The sequence below is a fragment of the Meles meles genome, chromosome 9, assembly GCF_922984935.1.
Source record: "Meles meles chromosome 9, mMelMel3.1 paternal haplotype, whole genome shotgun sequence".
NCBI classification, from domain to species: Eukaryota; Metazoa; Chordata; class Mammalia; order Carnivora; family Mustelidae; genus Meles; species Meles meles.
This window is the reverse complement of record NC_060074.1, coordinates 50,803,021-50,822,185: the sequence shown is the minus strand read 5'-3', so window position 1 is coordinate 50,822,185 and position 19,165 is coordinate 50,803,021. Positions and strand designations below refer to the sequence as shown.

The window sequence follows — 19,165 nt, the reverse complement described above, 5'->3', positions numbered from 1 at the left end:
AGGTGCCACAAATCAGAGATGGCCGGGGGCCACCAGAAGCTGGAAAAAGCATGGAAGGATTCTCCTCCAGAGCCATCAGAGAGATCACAGCCCAGCTGAAACCTTGATTTCAGATTTCTGGCCTCTAAACCTGAGAGAGAAGACACTGATGTTGTTTCAACCCTAGGAAACAAATAAACACGGATAAAAGTGTACAGCAAACTCCTGAGTACCAACCATTTCAAACTTTTATAAAATTGGTTAAACTTGTTAAGAGAATTCGGAGACAAATGTCTGTAGTCCAGAAGTAGCAGTCTTACCTTTTCTAAGTTCTAATGAAATTGCATGGACTAATGAAAGTAAGATCCCTGTCGATTCCATTATCCCATTTTTACTTTTTTTTTTTTTTTTACATCACATCTCAATAATTTCCTATGCCAGAGATGTTAACAGGATTACAATTTATGCCTTTTCTATCCAGTCTTCTATCTTCTGCCTACCCACTCTTCTGTAGTGGGTATTGACTGGAGAAATGTTTAAAGGCAAGCAGAGGAACAGAAGAAACAAAACTGGTGGAAGGGTATTTGCCACAAAGGCTACTGAAGAATGGAGTTTGCTTTCCTTACTTTACACCATTTGCTGTCCTGATGAGGAAAATAAAGGCTTTCCAATACCTATTCAGCAGGTCTTTACCTCTACTGATTACCTGTTGGTCTAGGGAGCTGGCTACCTTTTTTTAAATACTGAAGTGAACTCACATCAAACTAGCTGTTTTAAAGTGAACAACTCAGTAGCATTTATTACATTTACAATGTTGTACAACCACTACCTCTACTTCCAAAATTGCCCTTTTCAGCCGTTTGTGTCTGCTCTTACTTACCATATATTTTTTGAGCTTTAACTCCACATATACCACAGTGTGTGTGTGTATGCCTTCGCCCGTGTGTGTATTTCATATTACCACAGTTTATCCATTCATATGTTGGATACTTGGGTTGTTTTCATCTTTTGGTTATGTGAATAGTACTGCCAGGAAGGTGTGTATATATGTATTTGAGTACTAGTTTTCAGTTCCTTTGGCTATATATAAGGGTGGAATTAGTGGGTCAAATGACAATTCTATGTTTAATTTCTTGAGGAATTACCAAATCCCACAGCTGAGCCATTTTTATATTCCTGCCAACAATGCAGAAAGATTCCAATTTATGTCCTCACCAGCACTTATTTCTAATTTTAAGAAATTCCAGCCATCTTTGTATATATGAAGTAGTACCTCGTGATTTTTATTTCCATTTCCCTAATGATAAATAATGTTGAATGTCGTTCATGGGCCTTTTGGCCACTGTATATCTCTTTGGAGAAATATCTGTAAATCCTTTGCTCATTTTTTAACTGGGTTGTCTTTTGTTGCACTGTAAGATTTCTTTATGTTCTAGATACTAGATCTTCAATAGATGCATGACTTCAAATATATTCTCCCATTCTGTAGGTTGTCATTTCACTTTCTTGATGATATTCTTTGATAACAAAAGTTTTTAATTTTTTTTTAAAGATTTATTTATTTATTTGACAGAGATCATGAGTAGGCAGAGGCAGGGAGCGAGAGAGGTGGAAGCAGGCTCCCCGCTGAGCAGAGAGCCCCATGCGGGGCTTGATCCCAGGACCCTGAGACCACGACCCGAGCCGAAGGCAGAGGCTCTAACCCACTGAGCCACCCAGGCACCCCAACAAAAGTTTTTAATTTTGATGATACCCAGGTTACCTATTTTTTCCTTTGGTGCTCCTGCTTTTGGTATCATATCTAAGAGTCTGTTGCAAATCCAAGACATGAAGATTTTCTCCTGTTCTAAGAGTTCTAAGGTTTTAGCTCTTACAATTAGGTCATTGATTGATTTTTCAGTTCATTTTTGTACATGGTAGGAGGTAGGAATCTAGCTTCATTTTTTTGCATATGGATATCCAGTTGTCCCAACACCATTTGTTGGAGAGACTGCTTTCACCAGCTGCTTTTGGACACCACTACAACCTACCCTACAGTAGTCAGTAGCCACAGCTGCAATGCACCCGCTCCATAGCTAGAGAATTTGCAGTTCTAAAAGGTAACAGCCTTGTTCTCATCTCTTTTGTCGTATACCTAAAGAGGAGTCCGTGCCATCTAGTTAGGATAGAGCTCTCCAAGGTGAACAGATAGGATAGATGTCAATGTAGTGACGGTTTCTAGCTGTCAGAGACTCTTGTCCCTCCAAGTAACTTCAGACAAGTATGTGAAAAATGCTTTGTACAGATAGCAAAATGAGACTTAGAACCCCAGCCAAAAATAATCTTTATCATATTTCTTTTCTGGGAAACTCTCTTCTCACGATTTTCACCCATATGTTATGGGTCAAAAATGTCCCCAAAAGCTACCATTAGCAGCAAGTGAGTCTGGAAAAGTGAGTATTTTGCTTTCTAGCCTCTAGAGAAGATAGAGGAGAAGACGATTGGGAATGAGTGTAGAGTGGGCTGTACTATAATCCGCCAAAGGGACAGACATGTGCAAGTGTGTTTACAACCTGCTGTTACTAATTGTATGCCTAATAAATAAATTCAAAGTTAAGTTCGTCTGTTACTCCATGGTCAATTAGGCTCTTGTTAAGATTCTCTAATATGAGGGACGCCTGGGTGGCGTAGTTGGTTGAGCATCTGCCTTCGGCTCCGGTCATGATCTTAGAGTCCTGGGATTGAGCACCCCCCACCCCAGCAGAGAGTCTGCTTCCCTCTCTCCATCTGCTGCTCCTCCCAACACACTTACACTCTCTCTAATAAATGGGTAGTCTTTAAACAAATATTCTCTAATATGAGCATACCATAGTTTCAGTCAGTAAAGGCTAGATTTAATATATTTACATCTGTCCTAATGGTTAAAACTAGGACTTTTTTTCTGACCTCATGAGAGATTTTAAAAAAAAAAAAAAAAGACCCTGGAAATGAGGATGGGGATAAAAGTTCCAACTGCTCCTGTCTCTCCTGTTTAGAAACATGAAAAAATTGAAGATGTATTAGCATTCAATAATGTAATTATTATATGGTGGGGATGCTAGGACTTGAATTTCCAAGCCTGAATTGTAATTGTGGCTTTGCCATGCGTTAATTGTATAGTGTCAGACACTGCACTTTGACTTGATTGAAAACCATTTTCATATACATGGTCACTGAATTCTAACACTCGTTAGGTAGAGCGGTAAGCGAAGAGGGTAAGGTCACACAGCTAGTAGTGGCCAAGCTGGGATTGTAAACCAGGTTGTATCTGATGCTCAAATATGTGCCTTTCTCCACTACACGGGTGTGACTCACACCTAGAAATAATTTGTGTGTTGTGTTTGTCAGGTAACAACTGTAACAACTTCCTTTCCCACACATTACTGAGATAGATGGGGTCCCAAGGGCTCACATGGTTACAAAATGCCTTCAGATGTGAGAACGCTTATGTGAGAAAGAGCATAATAGTGGCTGGGTCTGTTTGTGTGCATTGTAGTACAATTAGTTCTGTGGTAAGGGGAGCGGGTGTGGCTGATGAGACCAGAGCCTGATGTAAACAGACTGGCTCTTTATGAGACTCTGTGTGGAGGAGGGGTCAAACATGAGGGAAAACGGGAGCATAAGGAAGTGCGCAGAGTTCTGTGTTTTCTTTTTCAAGATTTTATTTATTTATTTGACAGAGAGATAGCGAGAGAGGGAACACAAGCAGGGGTAGTGGGAGAGGGAGAAGCAGGCTTCCTGCTGAGCAGGGAGCCCGATGTGGGGCTTGATCCCAAGACCTTAGGATCATGACCTGAGCCAAAGGCAGATAATTAACGACTGGGCCACCCAGGCATCCTGAGGTCTGTGTTTTCCAACCAGAAAAGAGCAAAATTCAAGGGATTTCTAAGGAAAACAACAGGTGACAACTAGTTGAGGCTGATTTGAATGAGAGTGGTTCTGAGTTGAAGCCTAAAGACCCGGAGAAGCCTAAAGCCATCAAAACTGTCAGACTGATTTCTCCAAGAACCAAAGTTACTGAGAGAAATCTTCAGCCTGAGCTCAGTTTTCAGTTACATTCTGTATAGGGGCCAAACCCTTTTTTTTTTTTTTTAAGATTTTATTTATTTATTTGAGAGAGAGAGCGAGCGAGCACAAGCTGGGGAGGGTCTGAGGGAGAGGGACAAGTAGCCTCCTCACTGAGCAGGGAGCCTGATACAGGGCTCAATTCCAGGACCCATGAGGTCATGACTTGAGCCAAAACCAAGAGCCAGACGCTTAACTGACGGAGATGCCCAGGCGCCCCCAGGGCCAAACTCTTCAGAATCACATCACTAGGTAGGGTCTTCACTGTCTCACCCTTGTCAGCCCTTCTAACCTCTTCCACTTTCTTATATACACACTGGATTCCAACCCCCAAATCCTAAATTATTCGGATGCCAATTTGGCTTTTTCATACCTGTGCTTGGCTCTGTTTCTCTGTCCGAAATTCTTTTGTTCATTGGATAAATTGTCTTTTCAAGTGTCAGACTTTGCACGTTGCACTGATTCTAGCCCCCAGACCATGCTACCCTACAGTAGCCTCTTGCAACTATGTCGTCGTGGTTGCCACCTTGCACGGGATGATCTGTCCCTGTGTATGTTGATCTGTCTCTGTCAGATACTGTCATTTGGCTGATTCAACTTGCATTCCCAACCACCTTCCTCTATATGGAAACCATATACTCCTCTACATGGAAGTCAGTAGACAAGATGCTTTCCAGAACAGCAAACTCATTTCTCCAGTCCTAGCCTGGGGGTTGCTGCAGAGGCAGAAGCATAGTGAACACTTCCTTCTGACTTGCGGCAGGAAAGTGTACATCACAGACCCTTGCAATGGTCTGGAGGAGGGCCAAATGGTTGTGAAAAGTATTCAATAAGGGAGTCACCTAGAAAGGGGAAATAAAGGTGACAGTCAGACACTGGGGCAGGTGACATCAGCAAGAGACACTGCAAGACAATATGGAGATGAAGGAAAAAGCAAATTCTGTGTGGGGTCCCAACAGTACAGGATATCTCAATCTCCACGTCCCACACTTCATATTTATACCGGCTGTGAGCCGCCGCTGTAGGTTTATTCAAGGTCTCTTCCACCTTTAAGTGTCTGTAAGCCTATGTTCCTCATTGGGGGCAGAATGTGAATATTATTTGGAATCTGATTTACATCGTTCAATCCCTTTCTGTGAACTTTAAAAAGAATTCTTCCTTTAAACATTATAGAAAGAATCAGCCTAATTTACAAGCCATCAAAACTGTCAGAATGAAAATGAAGGACAGGGATCAGATTTTCTAACTGTCTAGTTAAGTAAAGTATCCTTCAGGCAATGGGCTATATTGTTATTTGTCATTTTTTTTTAATTTGTTTTTTGGTTTGGGGGGCAAAGGGCAGAGGGAGAGAGAGAATCTCAAGCAGGCTCCATGTCCAGGGCAGAGCCTGAGGCGGGGCTCAATCTCAAGACTCTGAGATCATAAGCTTAGCCGAAATCAAGAGTCAGATGCATCACCAACTGAGCCACCCAGGCGCTCCTGTTTGTTGGGTTTTACTTCTCCTCCTTTCCTGTAAGAGAATTGTACATATCTATCTGTCCATGCCCTTGACTCTTTTTTTTTTTTAAGATTTTATCCATTTATTTGACACAGAGAGATCACAGTAGGCAGAGAGGCAGACAGAGAGAGAGGAGGAAGCAGGCTCCCCACTGAGCAGAGAGCCCGATGTGGGGCTTGATCCCAGGACCCTGGGATCATGACCTGAGCTGAAAGCAGAGGCTTTAACCCACTGAGCCACCCAGGTGCCCCCACGCTCTTGACTCTTAGAGTGTTATGTCCCCACTTGGTGATTTTCATATTAATTTGGTCTTTGATTGAATGATTAATTGATTTTTTTTATTTTTTAAAGATTTTGTTTATTTATTTGACAGAAAAGAGCACAAGCCAGGGAGAACAGCAGGCAGAGGGAGAGGAAGAAGCAGACTCCCCACTGAGCAGGGAGCCCGCTGTGGGGCTCAATCCCAGGACCCTGGGATCAGGACCTGACTGAGACACCCGGGCACCCTTGGTCTTTGATTTAGAGTTCTTTTGGCTCTGCCAGCTTCTAGACTTTCCTTGTTTTTGATGACTTTGACCGTTTTGAGGAGTACCAGTCATATATTTTGTAGACTGTCCCTCTATTAGGATTTGTATGGTGTCTCCTCATGATTAGTTAGAGGTTTGGGGGAGGAAGGTCACAAAGGTAAAGTACCCTTCTCTTGTGGTATCAAGGGTATGTATTATCAACCTGACATCACTGTTGATGGTCATCTTAATCACGTGACTGAGGTAGTGTTTCCTAAGTTTCTCCAATTCCTCCATTCCATGCTGTACTCTTTGGAAGAAGTCCCTAATGCGCAGCCTACCCTTAAGAAGGCTTTCCTTCCTTAAGTGTGGAATATCCACATAAATGATGTAGAATTCATCCACATGAGAACCTTGACTCTTCTCTTTCATTCATTTATTTATTCAGTCATTTACTTTTGTCACTAAGAGCTCATGGAAACTTATTTTACATTGGGATGTATTCCAATACTACCTCATTCTATTGCTCAAATTGTTCCAGCTTTGGGCCTGGGGAGCCCTTTCAGTTTGTTACTGTGTCCCCTTGGCATCCCCCAGTCATTTGCTTTTTGTTTTGTTTTGTTTTGTTTTGAAACATTCTTTACGTTCTGGCAGTATAAGATACTCTGGGCTCATCTTGTGTATTTCCTGTCCAGACTTAGAATCAGCCACTTCTTCAAGGTGCCCTGCTTGCTTTTATTAGAGGATGGTATTAGAGACCAAGACCTGAGTATTAGATGTGTTTGTTGTTACTGACATGTTGTAATTTCTAGGTCCCGGCTGAGAGCAAGAAAATATGTCTGTAGACTAACCTGCATATATATACACACAAATTTGTAAATATTTCTCTGTATAGCTATCTATATCTATATTAAGCTACACCTGAATTTATGCTGTTTCTTTTTTAATTGATTAATTAATTTTAAATTTAAATTCAATTAATTAGCATAGAATGTATTACTGGTTTCAGAGGTAGAGGTCAGTAATTCATCTGTCTTTTACAACACCCAGTGCTCATTACATCACATGCCCTTCTTAATGTCCAGCACCCAGCTATCCACTCCCCTCCAGCAACCCTCACATGCTGATGTTTCTAACTTGACTCCATTACCACATGGATCATCCTAGCTTTCTTGCCTTACTTACCTGTAACTGTCCTCTCCAACAGTAGAAAACCTGGCTCCCACCATCTGCCATTGATTTACTTAACTGTTCAATTCCAGGATATATGTATCTTGACTTCAGAATTGTTTTTTATTTTATTTTATTATTTTTTAAAAAGATTTTATTTATTTATTTGACAGAGATCACAAGTAGGCAGAGAGGCAGGCAGAGAGAGAAAGAGGGAAGCAGGCTCCCCGTGGAGCAGAGAGCCTGATGCGGGGCTCGATCCCAGGACCCTGAGATCATGACCTGAGCCGAAGGCAGAGGCTTAACCCACTGAGCCACCCAGGTGCCCTTGACTTTAGAATTGTTAATCCATACCTCAGGTGACAACTTTATCAGAGGCCATAGAGTGCTTATGTGCAATTCTTTTTGTCTTTAGTCACAGACCCCACTCATTTCTAAAGATACTTAAGGGGCTCCTGGGTAGCTCAGTGGGTTAAGCCTCTGCCTTTGGCACGGGTCATGATCTCAGGGTCCTGGGATCGAGCCCCACGTCGGGCTCTCTACTTGTCGGGGAGCCTGCTTCTTTCTCTCTCTGCCTGTGTCTCTGCCTACTTGTGATCTCTCTCTCTTTCTCTCTGTCAAATAAATAAATAAGATCTTTTAAAAAAATGATTTAAAAAAAAATAAAAATACTTAAGACACCAACATTTCCCCCCTCCAACCTCCTTCAGGGAGATTGTTTCCTGTATCTGTAATAGAGTTATATGCTTTTGTTACATTCTGCATTCTATCCTGGAACCTCCCAACTTCCTATATGACTTTTTAAAGATTTGCACACATGAAGGCTTAAATTTGTGCTGGAAAGTTCTACAGGTTTTAGCAGATGCATAGCGTCATATATCCACCGTTAGAGTATCATGCAGAATAATTTCACCACCCTAAAAAAAACCCCTGCTATGCTTCACATATTCAACACTCCCCCTCCTGAACCTCTGACCTTTTACTGTTTTTACAGCTTTGACTCTTCTAGAATCTCACAAAAATGTAATCTTAAAGTATAGCTTCAGACTGACTGGCTTCCTTCACTTAGCAATATGCATTTAAGGTGTATCCATATCTTTTTATGGCTTGCTAACTCATTCTTTTTGCCACTGAGTAGCATTCCATTGTACAATTATACCACACTGTATCCATTCACCTATTGAAGGACATCTTGGTTGTTTACAGTTTGGGGCAATTATGAATAAAACTAATATAAATATATAAATATATACATTTATACAATGCATATATATATAAATATAAATGTATATACACATTTTGTGAGCTGTTTTTTAGGTGGTATAAGTTTTCACATCCATCATGTAGATACCTAGGACAATGATGGCTGGCTTGAATGGAAAGACTATGGCGCCTGGATGGCTCAGTGGGTTAAAGCCTCTGCCTTTGGCTTGGGTCATGATGCCAGGGTTCTGGGATCGAGCCCTGCATCGGGCTCTCTGCTTGGTGGGGAGCCTGTTTCTGCCTCTCTCTGCCTACTTGTGATCTCTGTCTGTCAAATAAATAAATAAAATCTTTAAAAAAATAATAAGAAGAAATAAAATTTCAAAAATCTGGTTCTCTTTATTAAAAAAAAAAAAGAAAAAAGAAAAAAGAAAGGAACTGACCAGCTGTCTTCCAAAGTGGCTGTGCCATTTAGAATTCCCATCACTAATGAAGATGAATTTCTGTTGCTTCTAATACTAACAACTGGTATTGTCAGCTTAAAAGAAAAACTCTTGCCATTTGGATAGGTGTGTAACAGTATCGTATTGTTTTATTTGTGTTCCCTTGATGATAAATGATGTTAAGCATCTTTTCACATGTTTATTTGCTATCTATATATCTTTTTTGGTAAGATGTCTGTTCAAACATTTTCTCAATTTTTAACTAGGTTGTTTGTTTTCTTATGCTGAGTTTTGAGTTATTTTTATATTTTGTTCACAAGTTCTTTTTTTTAAAGATTTTATTTTTTTTTTAGGTAATCACTGTGTCCAACATGGGGCTTGAACTCAGGATCCCAAGATCAAGTACTACACACTCCACTGACTGGAGCCAGCCAGGTGCCCCTTTGTTTATGAGTTATTTATTTATGTATTTATTTATTTTTATTGTGTTATGTTAGTCACCATACATCATTAGTTTTTGATGTAGTATTCCAAGATTCGTTGTTCCAAGATGCCAGTGTTCCAGGCAATACGTGCCCTCCTTAATACCCATACCTGGGCCAACTCATTATCCTCCCCTTCTCCCCCCCCTCCAAAACCCTCAGTTTGTTTCTTGGTCCACAGTCTCTAATGGCTCCTCTCCCTCTCCAATTTCTCCCCACTTCACTTTTCCTTTCCTTCTCCTAATGTCCTCTATGTTATTCCTTATGTAAGTGAAACTGTATGATATTCCTTATGTAAGTGAAACTGTATGATAATTGACTTTGTCTGCTTGACTTATTTCACTCAGCATAATCTCCTCTGTTTATAAGTTCCTTATCAGATTTGTGTCTTACAAATATTTTTCTTTCAGTCTATGACTTGTCTTTCATTATCTTCACAAAGTCTTTCGCAGAGCAAAAATTTTTAATTTTAATAGAGCCCAACATACCAGTTTCACTTTCTTGGATCATGCTTGCATCTAAAACCTCATCTCCAAATCCAAAGTCCTGTAGGTTTTCTCTGAGAAGTTTTTATAGTTTTGCATTTCACACATAGATTTATGATCCATTTGAGTTACTTTTTATAAGGTCTGAAGATGTTTTTAAATAACAGCTTGTTTCCCCCTCAAGTATAATTTAAAAATTCTGAAAAACTTCAAATATCCTTTGTAATTTTAAACAATACCCAAACATTTTAAGTACATAGGATAAAAATGCTTCTAATTAAGTGTTTTTCTTGGTGAAATATTTGTACTATATGGGCGCCTGGGTGACTCAGTGGGTTAAGCCTCTGCCTTAGGCTCAGGTCATGATGTCAGGATCCTGGGATTGAGCCCTGCATCGGGCTCTGTCCTCAGCAGGGAGCCTGCTTCCCTCCCTCTCTCTCTGCCTCTCTGCCTACTTGTGATCTCTCTCTCTGTGTCAAATAAATAAATCAAATATTTTAAGAAAAGAAATATTTGGGGCGCCTGGGTGGCTCAGTGGGTTAAAGCCTCTGCATTTGGCTCAGGTCATGATCCCAGGGTCCTGGGATCGAGCCCCGCATCGGGCTGTCTGCTCAGCAGGGAGTATGCTTCCTCCTCTCTCTGCCTGCTTCTCTGCCTACTTGTGATCTCTGTCAAATAAATAAATAAAATCTTAAAAAAAAAAAGAAAAGAAATATTTGTACTATATGAAAGTACATCAATTAAAATGCGCCCTCTCCCTACATATATAGAGTGTATGTGTACACACATACACATGATTTTACACAAATGTGATCATTGGTTCTAAAACTATTTTTTTTCACTTAATATACTTTAGATGTCTAAATCTGTGCCTATACTCTCACCTCTTTTTAAAAGCTGTGGTTTTATTTATTTAGTTAGTTATTTTTTAAAAGTAAGTGGTAGACCTGGGAAATCAACTCCTTTCACTTTATTTTGTAATTTTGTAATTTTAAAAAATTCCAATAGAGTTAACATATAGTATTTCTATATGTTATAACATATATATGTTATATATTATTATATAAATAACATATAGTATTAAATTAGTTTCAGGTGTACAATATAGTGATGGAATAGTTGTATAGGTTACTCAATGCTCATGGTAAGTGTACTCTTTTTTTTTTTTTTAAAGATTTTATCCATTTGACAGACAGAGATCACAAGTAGGCAGAGAGGCAGGCAGAGAGAGAGGAAACAGGCTCCCCACTGAGCAGAGCCCAATGCAGGGCTCGATCCCAGGACCCTGAGACCATGACCCGAGCCGAAGGCAAAGGCCTCAACCCACTGAGCCACCCAGGTGCCCCTAGTTTTAAATTTTTAAGCAGCAGAGAGAGCTTGGACTATTATTATTATTATTTGGTGTTGAGTTGTATAAGTTCTTTATATATTTTGGATACTAACCCTTTATTGGGTATAGCATTCGTAAATATTTTCTCCTATTCAGTAGGTTATCTTTCAGTTTTGTTGATTGTTTCCTTTGCTGTGCAGAGCTTTTTATTTTGATGTAATCGCAATAGTTTATCTTTGCTTTTGTTTCCCTTGCCTCAGGAGACATATCAAGAAAAATGTTGTTGCATCCAATGTAAGAGAAATTACTGTCTGTGCTCTATTCTAGGATTTTTATGGTTTTAGTTCTCTCATTTAGGTCCATATAAAAATAACAACTTTATTGAGAGACTCCAAATACCATACAATTCATCCATTTAAAGTACACTCTTCAGTGGTTTTTAGCATATTCACAATATGTGCAATCATCACTATAATCAATTTTAGAACATTTTCTTCACCTCAAAAAGAAGCCTTGTATTTTTTTCCTTTTGTTTAACTTAAATTTTTTATCTTTCTTTTCCCCCAAGTTTCTATTTCAATTCTAGTTAGTTAATGTATGGTATAATATTGGCTTCAGGAGTGAAATTTAGTGATTCCTCACTTCCATACAACACCCAGTGCTCATCACAACAAGAGCCCTCCTTAATACCCATCCCCCATCTAGCCCATCCCCCACTCACCTCCCTCCAGAAACCCTCAGTCTGAAGGCCCTGTACCTTTAGTTATCACCTCAATAATTCCCAGCCTTCCTAGCCCTAAGAAGCTACTAATCTACTTTTAGTCTCTAAAGATATCCCCATTCTGGACATTGCATGTAAGTGGAATCATACAATATATAACCCTTTGTGGCTGCTTTCTTTCACTTAGCATAATATTTTCAAGGCTCACCCATGTTGTAGCATGTACTGGTGCTTCATTCCTTTTTATTGCAGAGCAATATTCCATTGATAGTTGTACCACACTTTTTTTTTAAAGATTTTATTTATTTATTTGACAGAGATCCCCACTAGGCAGAGATGCAGGCAGAGAGAGAGAGGAGGAAGCAGGCTCCCCGCTGAGCAGAGAGCCCAATTCGGGGCTCGATCCCAGGCCCTGAGCCAAAGGCAGAGGCTTTAACCCACTGAGTCACCCAGGCGCCCCTATACCACACTTTTTTAAAACCATTCATCAGCTGGTGCGCATTAGGGTTGCTTATGGTGGGCAATTATGAATAATGCTGAACATTCTTATGCAAGTTTTTACATGGACATACTCATTGATTTGTCTTAGCTACACACCTGGGAGTAGCTTGCTGCATCATATGGCAACTCAGTGTTTTACTTTTTGAAGAACTGTCAAAAGTGTTTTCCACGGTGGCTGTACTGTTTCATAATCCCATCAGCAGTGTAATATAGTTCCAATTTCTTTGTGTCTTTGCCAACACTTGTTTTTGATTATAGCTATCCTGGTGGATGTAAAGTGGTATCTCGTGACTTTGATTTTCATTCCCTTGATGACTAATGATGTCAAGCATCGTTTCATGAGCTTATCAGTCATTTGGATATCTTTTTTTGAGAAATGTTAATTCAGATTCTTTACCCATTTTAAAAAAAAATTTTATTTATTTGACAGAGAGAGAGATCACAAGTAGGCAGAGAGGCAGGCAGAGTGAGGGGCGAAACAGGCTCCCCGCTGAGCAGAGAGCCAATGTGGGGCTCGATCCCAGGACCCTGGGATCATGACCCGACCTGAAGGCAGAGGCTTAACCCGCTGAGCCACCCAGGCGCCCATGCCCATTCTTAATTAATTAATTAGAGTGCTCAAGGGTATGGATGGGATGGGGTGGGGTAGGGATGGGGGGAGGGAGAGAGAGAATCTCTAGCAGATTCTTAGCTGAGTGTAGAGGTCCATGCACAGCTTGATCCCACTACCCCAAGATCATGACCTGAGCCAAAATCAAGACTCAGATGCCTAAATGACTAAGCCACCCAGCAGGCACCCTTCTTTGCCCATTTTTAAAATTGGATTTTTTTTATTACTGAGTTGTAAGATTTCCTTATATAGTATTATAGATAGGGGTCCCTCATCTGATATACACTTTGCAAATATTTTCTCCCGTTCTGTGGGTTGCCTTCGCTTTCTTTTTTTTTCCCCAAAGATTTTATTTATTTGATAGAGAGAGAGAGATCACAAGTAGGCAGAGAGGCAGGCAGAGCGGGGGGCGGGGGGGAAGCAGGCTCCCTGCTGAGCAGAGAGCCAGATGCAGGGTTCCATCCCAGGACCCTGGGATCATGACCTGAGCCAAAGGCAGAGGCTTAACCCACTGAGCCACCCAAGTGCCCCTGCCTTTACTTTCTCGATAGTGTTTTTAATTCTGGTGAAGTCCTATCTATCTATCTATCTATCTATCTATCTATCTATCTATCTATCATCTATCCTTTTGGTGTCATATCTAAGAATCCACTGCCAAATCTGAGTCATGAAGCCTTACCCTTACATTTCTTTCCAAGAGTTTTATATTTTTACGTCTTTCATATCGATCCTTGGTCCATTTTGAGTTAATTCTTGTATGTATGTGAAGTAAGGGTCCAACATCATTCTTTCAGGTCTGGTGCTGGGGGCAGGGACAATGGTGTACCTCTCTTTGAGTGACACCCCCGCTTTAGGAGCTGAGCATTTGGTAGGGAGAGGCAAGCATCCCAGATCTCCAGGCTTGCCTCTATGTGAGCAGTCAGGGCCCCAGTATTCTCAGTGGCACCATGCCAAAGATAGAGCCTCCATCCCACGAGTGGGGGCTGGGCCAAATCAGGGAGCCCATTCCTCTCCGCTGTATTTGATGGGAATTTAACCTCAGCAACAAGGATGTGAGGCAGGATGATAAATGCTGATGTCCTGTCCCTCCAAGGAAGAGAACCCTCCCACTGGAGCTGATGGGAGAGAAAAGGCTGTGTTCCAGGGTGCACCAGTGTGGAATGGAGTTCCTCTGTTGCTGAGCTGGATGGAAGCAGGGAAGGAGGGAGTGGATACTGGTCAAATACCACAGACTTTCACTTTTCTGTCTGAATTTTAGTGAATTTTCTTGAATAAATTTTCTTTATTTGTTGTGTACCCTTCGGAGCATTCCAGAGATTTAAATTAAAGAAAAATAGCCATCTTCACCAGTGTTGCTGGAGGGTAGATGCAGAGAGCTCCTCACCGTCAAGCTGCTATAGGTTCTTTTCTCATAACTCAAAGTCAGTGACTGTGGGCAGTGGAAAATGAGAAAACACAAATTTTGGTGCCCACATAATAACTCATTCTCTCTATATATTGATGAAATATCAGCTATTAAAATGGCTCAGAGCTAAAAATGGACTGAGTCGATGGTAACTAAAGCAAGGAGTTCTGCATTGGCAGACATACCACTACTCATAAACTTTAGAAAATATCTACTATATGTAAGGTATAAAAATACAAGATAAAAAGCTAAACATCCATTTTGGAAATTGGGCGATTTTCATAAAAAGAGAATAAGCCAAGTCAGTCTGTACTAAATGTCCAGGGAATAAGTACTCCAGTTTTTCATACGCATGGAAACTCTCCAGGACTGGAGTGATCAGGGTGGGTTTGTGTGTAGGAAGTGTGGGCAGGAGTAAGTTTGGGGGAAAAGGTAGGATTCCACTGGATGGGTGACCTGGAGGGAGGACACATTCCAAGGCAGAAGCGCGGAAGTGGGATTGCATTTGATCTGTTTGAGCAATAATGAGTAGACTTGCCTGCTTGCTGGAAGGTCTGTACAAAGATTTAAGTGAGAAATGGAGTGGTGACCAGAAAAGCAGCCGGCAGAGGTGGGGCTTGGTTGTTGGACCCTGTCTTGTGGGCTACTGAGAGCAAGGAGTGCTTTTTAGAGAAAAATGATTCCGCCAAGAGATTTTAGGAAAATGACTTTGCCTGTAGTGTGTAGTTGGAATGAGGTGTGTGTGTGTGTGTGCGCGCGCGCGCGCACGCGCGTGCACAAGCTCGCACAGGCAGAGCCCTGAGGCAAGGAGACTACTTATTACCCTGTTACAAAAAAATGAAGGTGTGGATTGAGTGAAGAAGGCAGGAATGGAAAGGAAGTGTTTGGTGGGTGATAAAATATAAATCAGGACCTCGAAAAGCAGCCAATTGTTAAGACAAACATGGCAGTTTCCATCAAAAATAACACTAGAATGTGAGGTGACATGCGCTGACTGAGCAGTTTGAGATACCATGCACATTTTATTGACGGGTTTCCCATGCAATAACCATAAACAGGTCTCCTTAGTTTTGAATTCTCATATATTTTTCTTCCCTCTTCTTAGTACTTCAAATTCCTCTTCTCCACAGTTTGCATTTAATTTGATTCAAATTAATCTCTTGTATGTGCGGTAGGAAACCAAGCGTTGCAACAATGGCACGGGTTGTGTAGGGTTTTAAGGGTGAGTTTCCTCCCTTGAAAACAGCTATCCGCGTAGAAATGGGAGGCGCGTGGCCAACTCTTGCTTTTTAGCAGGTCGAACATGACCTTCAAAACTCCGTAGGACACGCTAATCTCCTGCGGGGCTGCATCTCCCGTCAGACTCAGGCTGGCAGGGTCTCCCGCGGCCGCCTGGATGTGTGCGGATCGGGGGTTGTAAAGCTATAGTTGACAAAACAATACAAAGACACGCACAGAAAACAAACCACAAACCCACATGCCTTACCACAGTGTGCACCAAACACACACGTGCTCACACACACACACACACACACACACACGCCCGGTCCGCTCTTCCCACTCCCTGCCACACTGCACCAGCATCCCTCCCCAAGTCCTGATTCATGAACCGTGCCACCTTTGTCTCATTTGAAACTGTGCAGACTATTTTAATCTTCCCACCCCCATCCCAGATTTTCCCCCTCCCTTCATCCTCTAGAAAGCTCTGATGTAAGGCGCTCGCTGGGGGGGAGCGCTTCTCCGATCAGCGCGGGTAGGCGAGATCCCCAGAAGCCCCCTCCGCGGGACCTCCGTCTGCGGGGGCCGCTGCTCGGGACCCCGCTGCGGAAGCACCTAGGTCCCTTTAAGGTGTCGCGCTCTCTGAAGTGCGGGCAGGGAGCCCTGAGCCGGCGCGGGTCCCACGGCCCCGTGGAGAAGTCCTGCCGCGCTCCTCTCCTCCCGCACGCGAGCCTCCGGGGCCTGCCCGTCCTCCGCCCACCGCGCACCGCCCCCCGCCCCTCGCCCCCCGCGCACCGCCTCCCGCGCACCGCCCCCAGCGCACCGCGCGCCCTGCACCGACCAGCCATGCGGCCCTGAACCATGTCCTCCTCCTACGCCAAGAACCGGCCGGCGGACGCGCCGCACTCCCCCACCTCTCAGGTACCGCCCCCTCCTCCCCCCGCCCTCCTCCCCCCGCCCAGGCGGCCCGAGAGCGCCCCGCCTTCCAGCTGGCCGCGCGGGGCCCCCAGTCCTGGGTGTCTGTCGCCCCGCGCTGCCACCCCTCCTCCGCTGTCCCTCTCTCCTCCAGCTCCTCCTCCGTCTTCTCCTCCCCTTCCTCCTCCTCCTTCTCCTCCTCCTCCTCCTCCTCCTCACCTCTGTCTCAGCCCTCCCGCTCTGGAGCCCGCAGCCTTCCCCAGCTGATGCCGGGGACTCGAACCCCGCACCCCAAGAGTCTTTGTTAATGGATGTGGTGGGTTCTCGCGGGCTGCTCTTGCCGGACATCTTTTCAGCCGTCGAGGCTTGTGCTGGGTGGGTGGGGGTGGGGGCTGTATGTGGGGACCACGGAGGAGACTGGGGTGCGGGCTCTGGGAGACCCCGGCGAGCTGGTCCGCAGGCGGACTCTAGCCCGGGGTGGTGGCCCGGCTCCAGGCTTCGGTCCTCACCGGCTTCTCTTTGGCCCCGTGTGTCGAGTCCAGGTGGCCCGAGGCACCACGACCCGGAGGAGCAGGTTGAAAAGATCTGATGGCAGCACCACTTCGACCAGCTTCATCCTCAGACAGGTAGGAGGCGGACTCGGGGCGGCGGCGGGGGGTGTGGGCAGGCTGGGGAGAAGGCCCGGTGCGCGGCTCTGGGGTCCGCGAGCCGAGCGCTGCCCCCACGAGCGGGAGCTGCGGGTCGCGTCCCTGCGCGCCTCTCTCCGGCCGGGGCGGCGCGCTGCCGCTGAGTGCTTCTCCCGCAGCCCCCCGCGCCCCAAGTCTTCCCGGCCGGGAGGCTCCGCGCCCCTCTGCAAGTTCGTGCGTGCGGACGCGAGTTGCTGGAGACCTGGCTTAGGACAGGGATACTGACTTTGACTGAAAAGTGTTTCTAGTTGGACTTTCTGTGTGTGGAGACACGTCTTCAAGTCGTGTGCTTGAGTTTGAGTTACCGGAGCCCCCGGGGCCCGGCACATGGTTGACTTGGCGGACAGTCCGTGGTCTCTGCGATTTTTGCCCCATTTCGAACACTTCTCTGTCTAGGTCTTGAGAGAGACCCGCGAGCTCTGGTCAAATGAAAGACACTTTGAGCTCAAAGTTTGGTGTCACTTGGGACCTATTCTTTGGTTCGCTTAAGTAGGCAAGGACTGCCTAGATCTGGTTAAATCAGACTAAGCCAGGGCAGGCACCCAGTCCCGGGGTCTGGGGGGTCCTACACTTTGTGTTTGTTTTCTTAGTGACGGTTTCCTCCCGCGTACTTCTGGTGAGTGTTCTGTGTGCTGACGATCGCCGCTTACACGGAATGCTTAGATCTCTTTCACCTTGACCCAGGAGATGGGTCCTTAGTTTTTGTACTGCCCGTGTGCTGTAAATGAAAGCATCTCTCCATAGCTGCTAGGTGCTAGCGAGATCACGAAAAAGTGAATCACCTTGATCTTTCTTTGGAACAGAAACTGTGGAGGTGTGTGCCTTCCGGGTGACCTAGGAATCCTTTGGTCGTCGCCCCAAGACGCCTTTATCCCGGGCTGTGCTGTGGGCTGCTGGAGTGACCTTGGGAAGTTCTTTTCCCTCTAGGTCACTCAGAGCATTGTGTAATGTGTTCTTAACCAATGGCGGCAGCAGTGGTGTGTTTCCTTAGTGAATATCATCAATTTAAACAGATTATCCATGACAAATGGGTTTTAGATTCAAAATTGGACTCAGACTTCTCCTAAAGAGTTCCTAAAACCTATTTAGATAATATTTATTATGCAGATATTAATTTTCTGCAAACAAATTATTACTACTACTGTTTAATTCAGTGAACACCAAGCATTTGCATTATTAAAATAAATATATTTTAGATCCTGAATTCATCCTAAAAGTGCATTCTATCCCCTTTGCAATGCTTGCTTAGGTCATTTGTGTATTTGATAAAGCAAAGACATTCCTCATCTTTAAAACATTTTTGACTTACATGACTGAGATCTTGTTGATGTTTATTTTGTAGGTGCCTATTTTTGGTAGTGATTTTTTGTTGCGAATTCTTAGAAATACTAATTATACAGCAGTGTAGACCCTGAACTGTCTGACTAAAACTTTTGAGTTCATCTACACTATCACTTCACTAATGCTTTACTCATCTAACCACAAACAAAACAATCTATATTTTTTAATATTCCTATTCTTTCTTCAATTTACTCTGATAAATGATTGAGATTAATGCATGTATAAGTTCTTGTTAAGAGTGTTGTTGTGTATTGTCTTAAAAATGTAAAATACTGCATGCGGATAATTTTGGGAGTTATTTAAACAATGCGATGTAGATTTTTTATATTTATTTTTAAAGATTTTATTTATTTATTTGATAGCACAAGCAGGGCGAGCTGTAGGCAGAGAGAGATGCAGGCTCCCCACTGATCAGGGAGCCAGATGTGGGGCTTGATCCTAGGACCCTGGGATCATGACTTGATCCAAAGGCAGATGATCCAAAGGCAGACACTTAATCAGTTTAACCTACTGAGCAACCCAGACACCCCAAACAATGCACATTTTTAGAATAAATATATTTCATTAGTTTTTCTGAAAGTGGGATTTG

General features: G+C 43.3%; 1 protein-coding gene across 2 annotated transcripts in view; it reads left to right on the top strand.

Annotated features, from left to right (window-relative positions):
* The first annotated feature begins 16,445 nt into the window (after positions 1 to 16,445).
* CACNB4 (calcium voltage-gated channel auxiliary subunit beta 4) overlaps positions 16,446 to 19,165 on the top strand; it is a 248,781-nt gene continuing 246,061 nt past the window's right edge. The window contains exons 1-2 of one of the 2 annotated variants that reach the window (XM_046019260.1): positions 16,446 to 16,555; positions 17,092 to 17,175. In XM_046019260.1, coding sequence (XP_045875216.1) covers positions 16,496 to 16,555; positions 17,092 to 17,175 — 144 coding nt within the window. In that variant the 5' untranslated portion in view covers positions 16,446 to 16,495. Of the gene's footprint in view, positions 16,556 to 16,711; positions 16,866 to 17,091; positions 17,176 to 19,165 lie in introns of those variants that run through there. The other variant, XM_046019261.1, reaches the window with a different exon arrangement.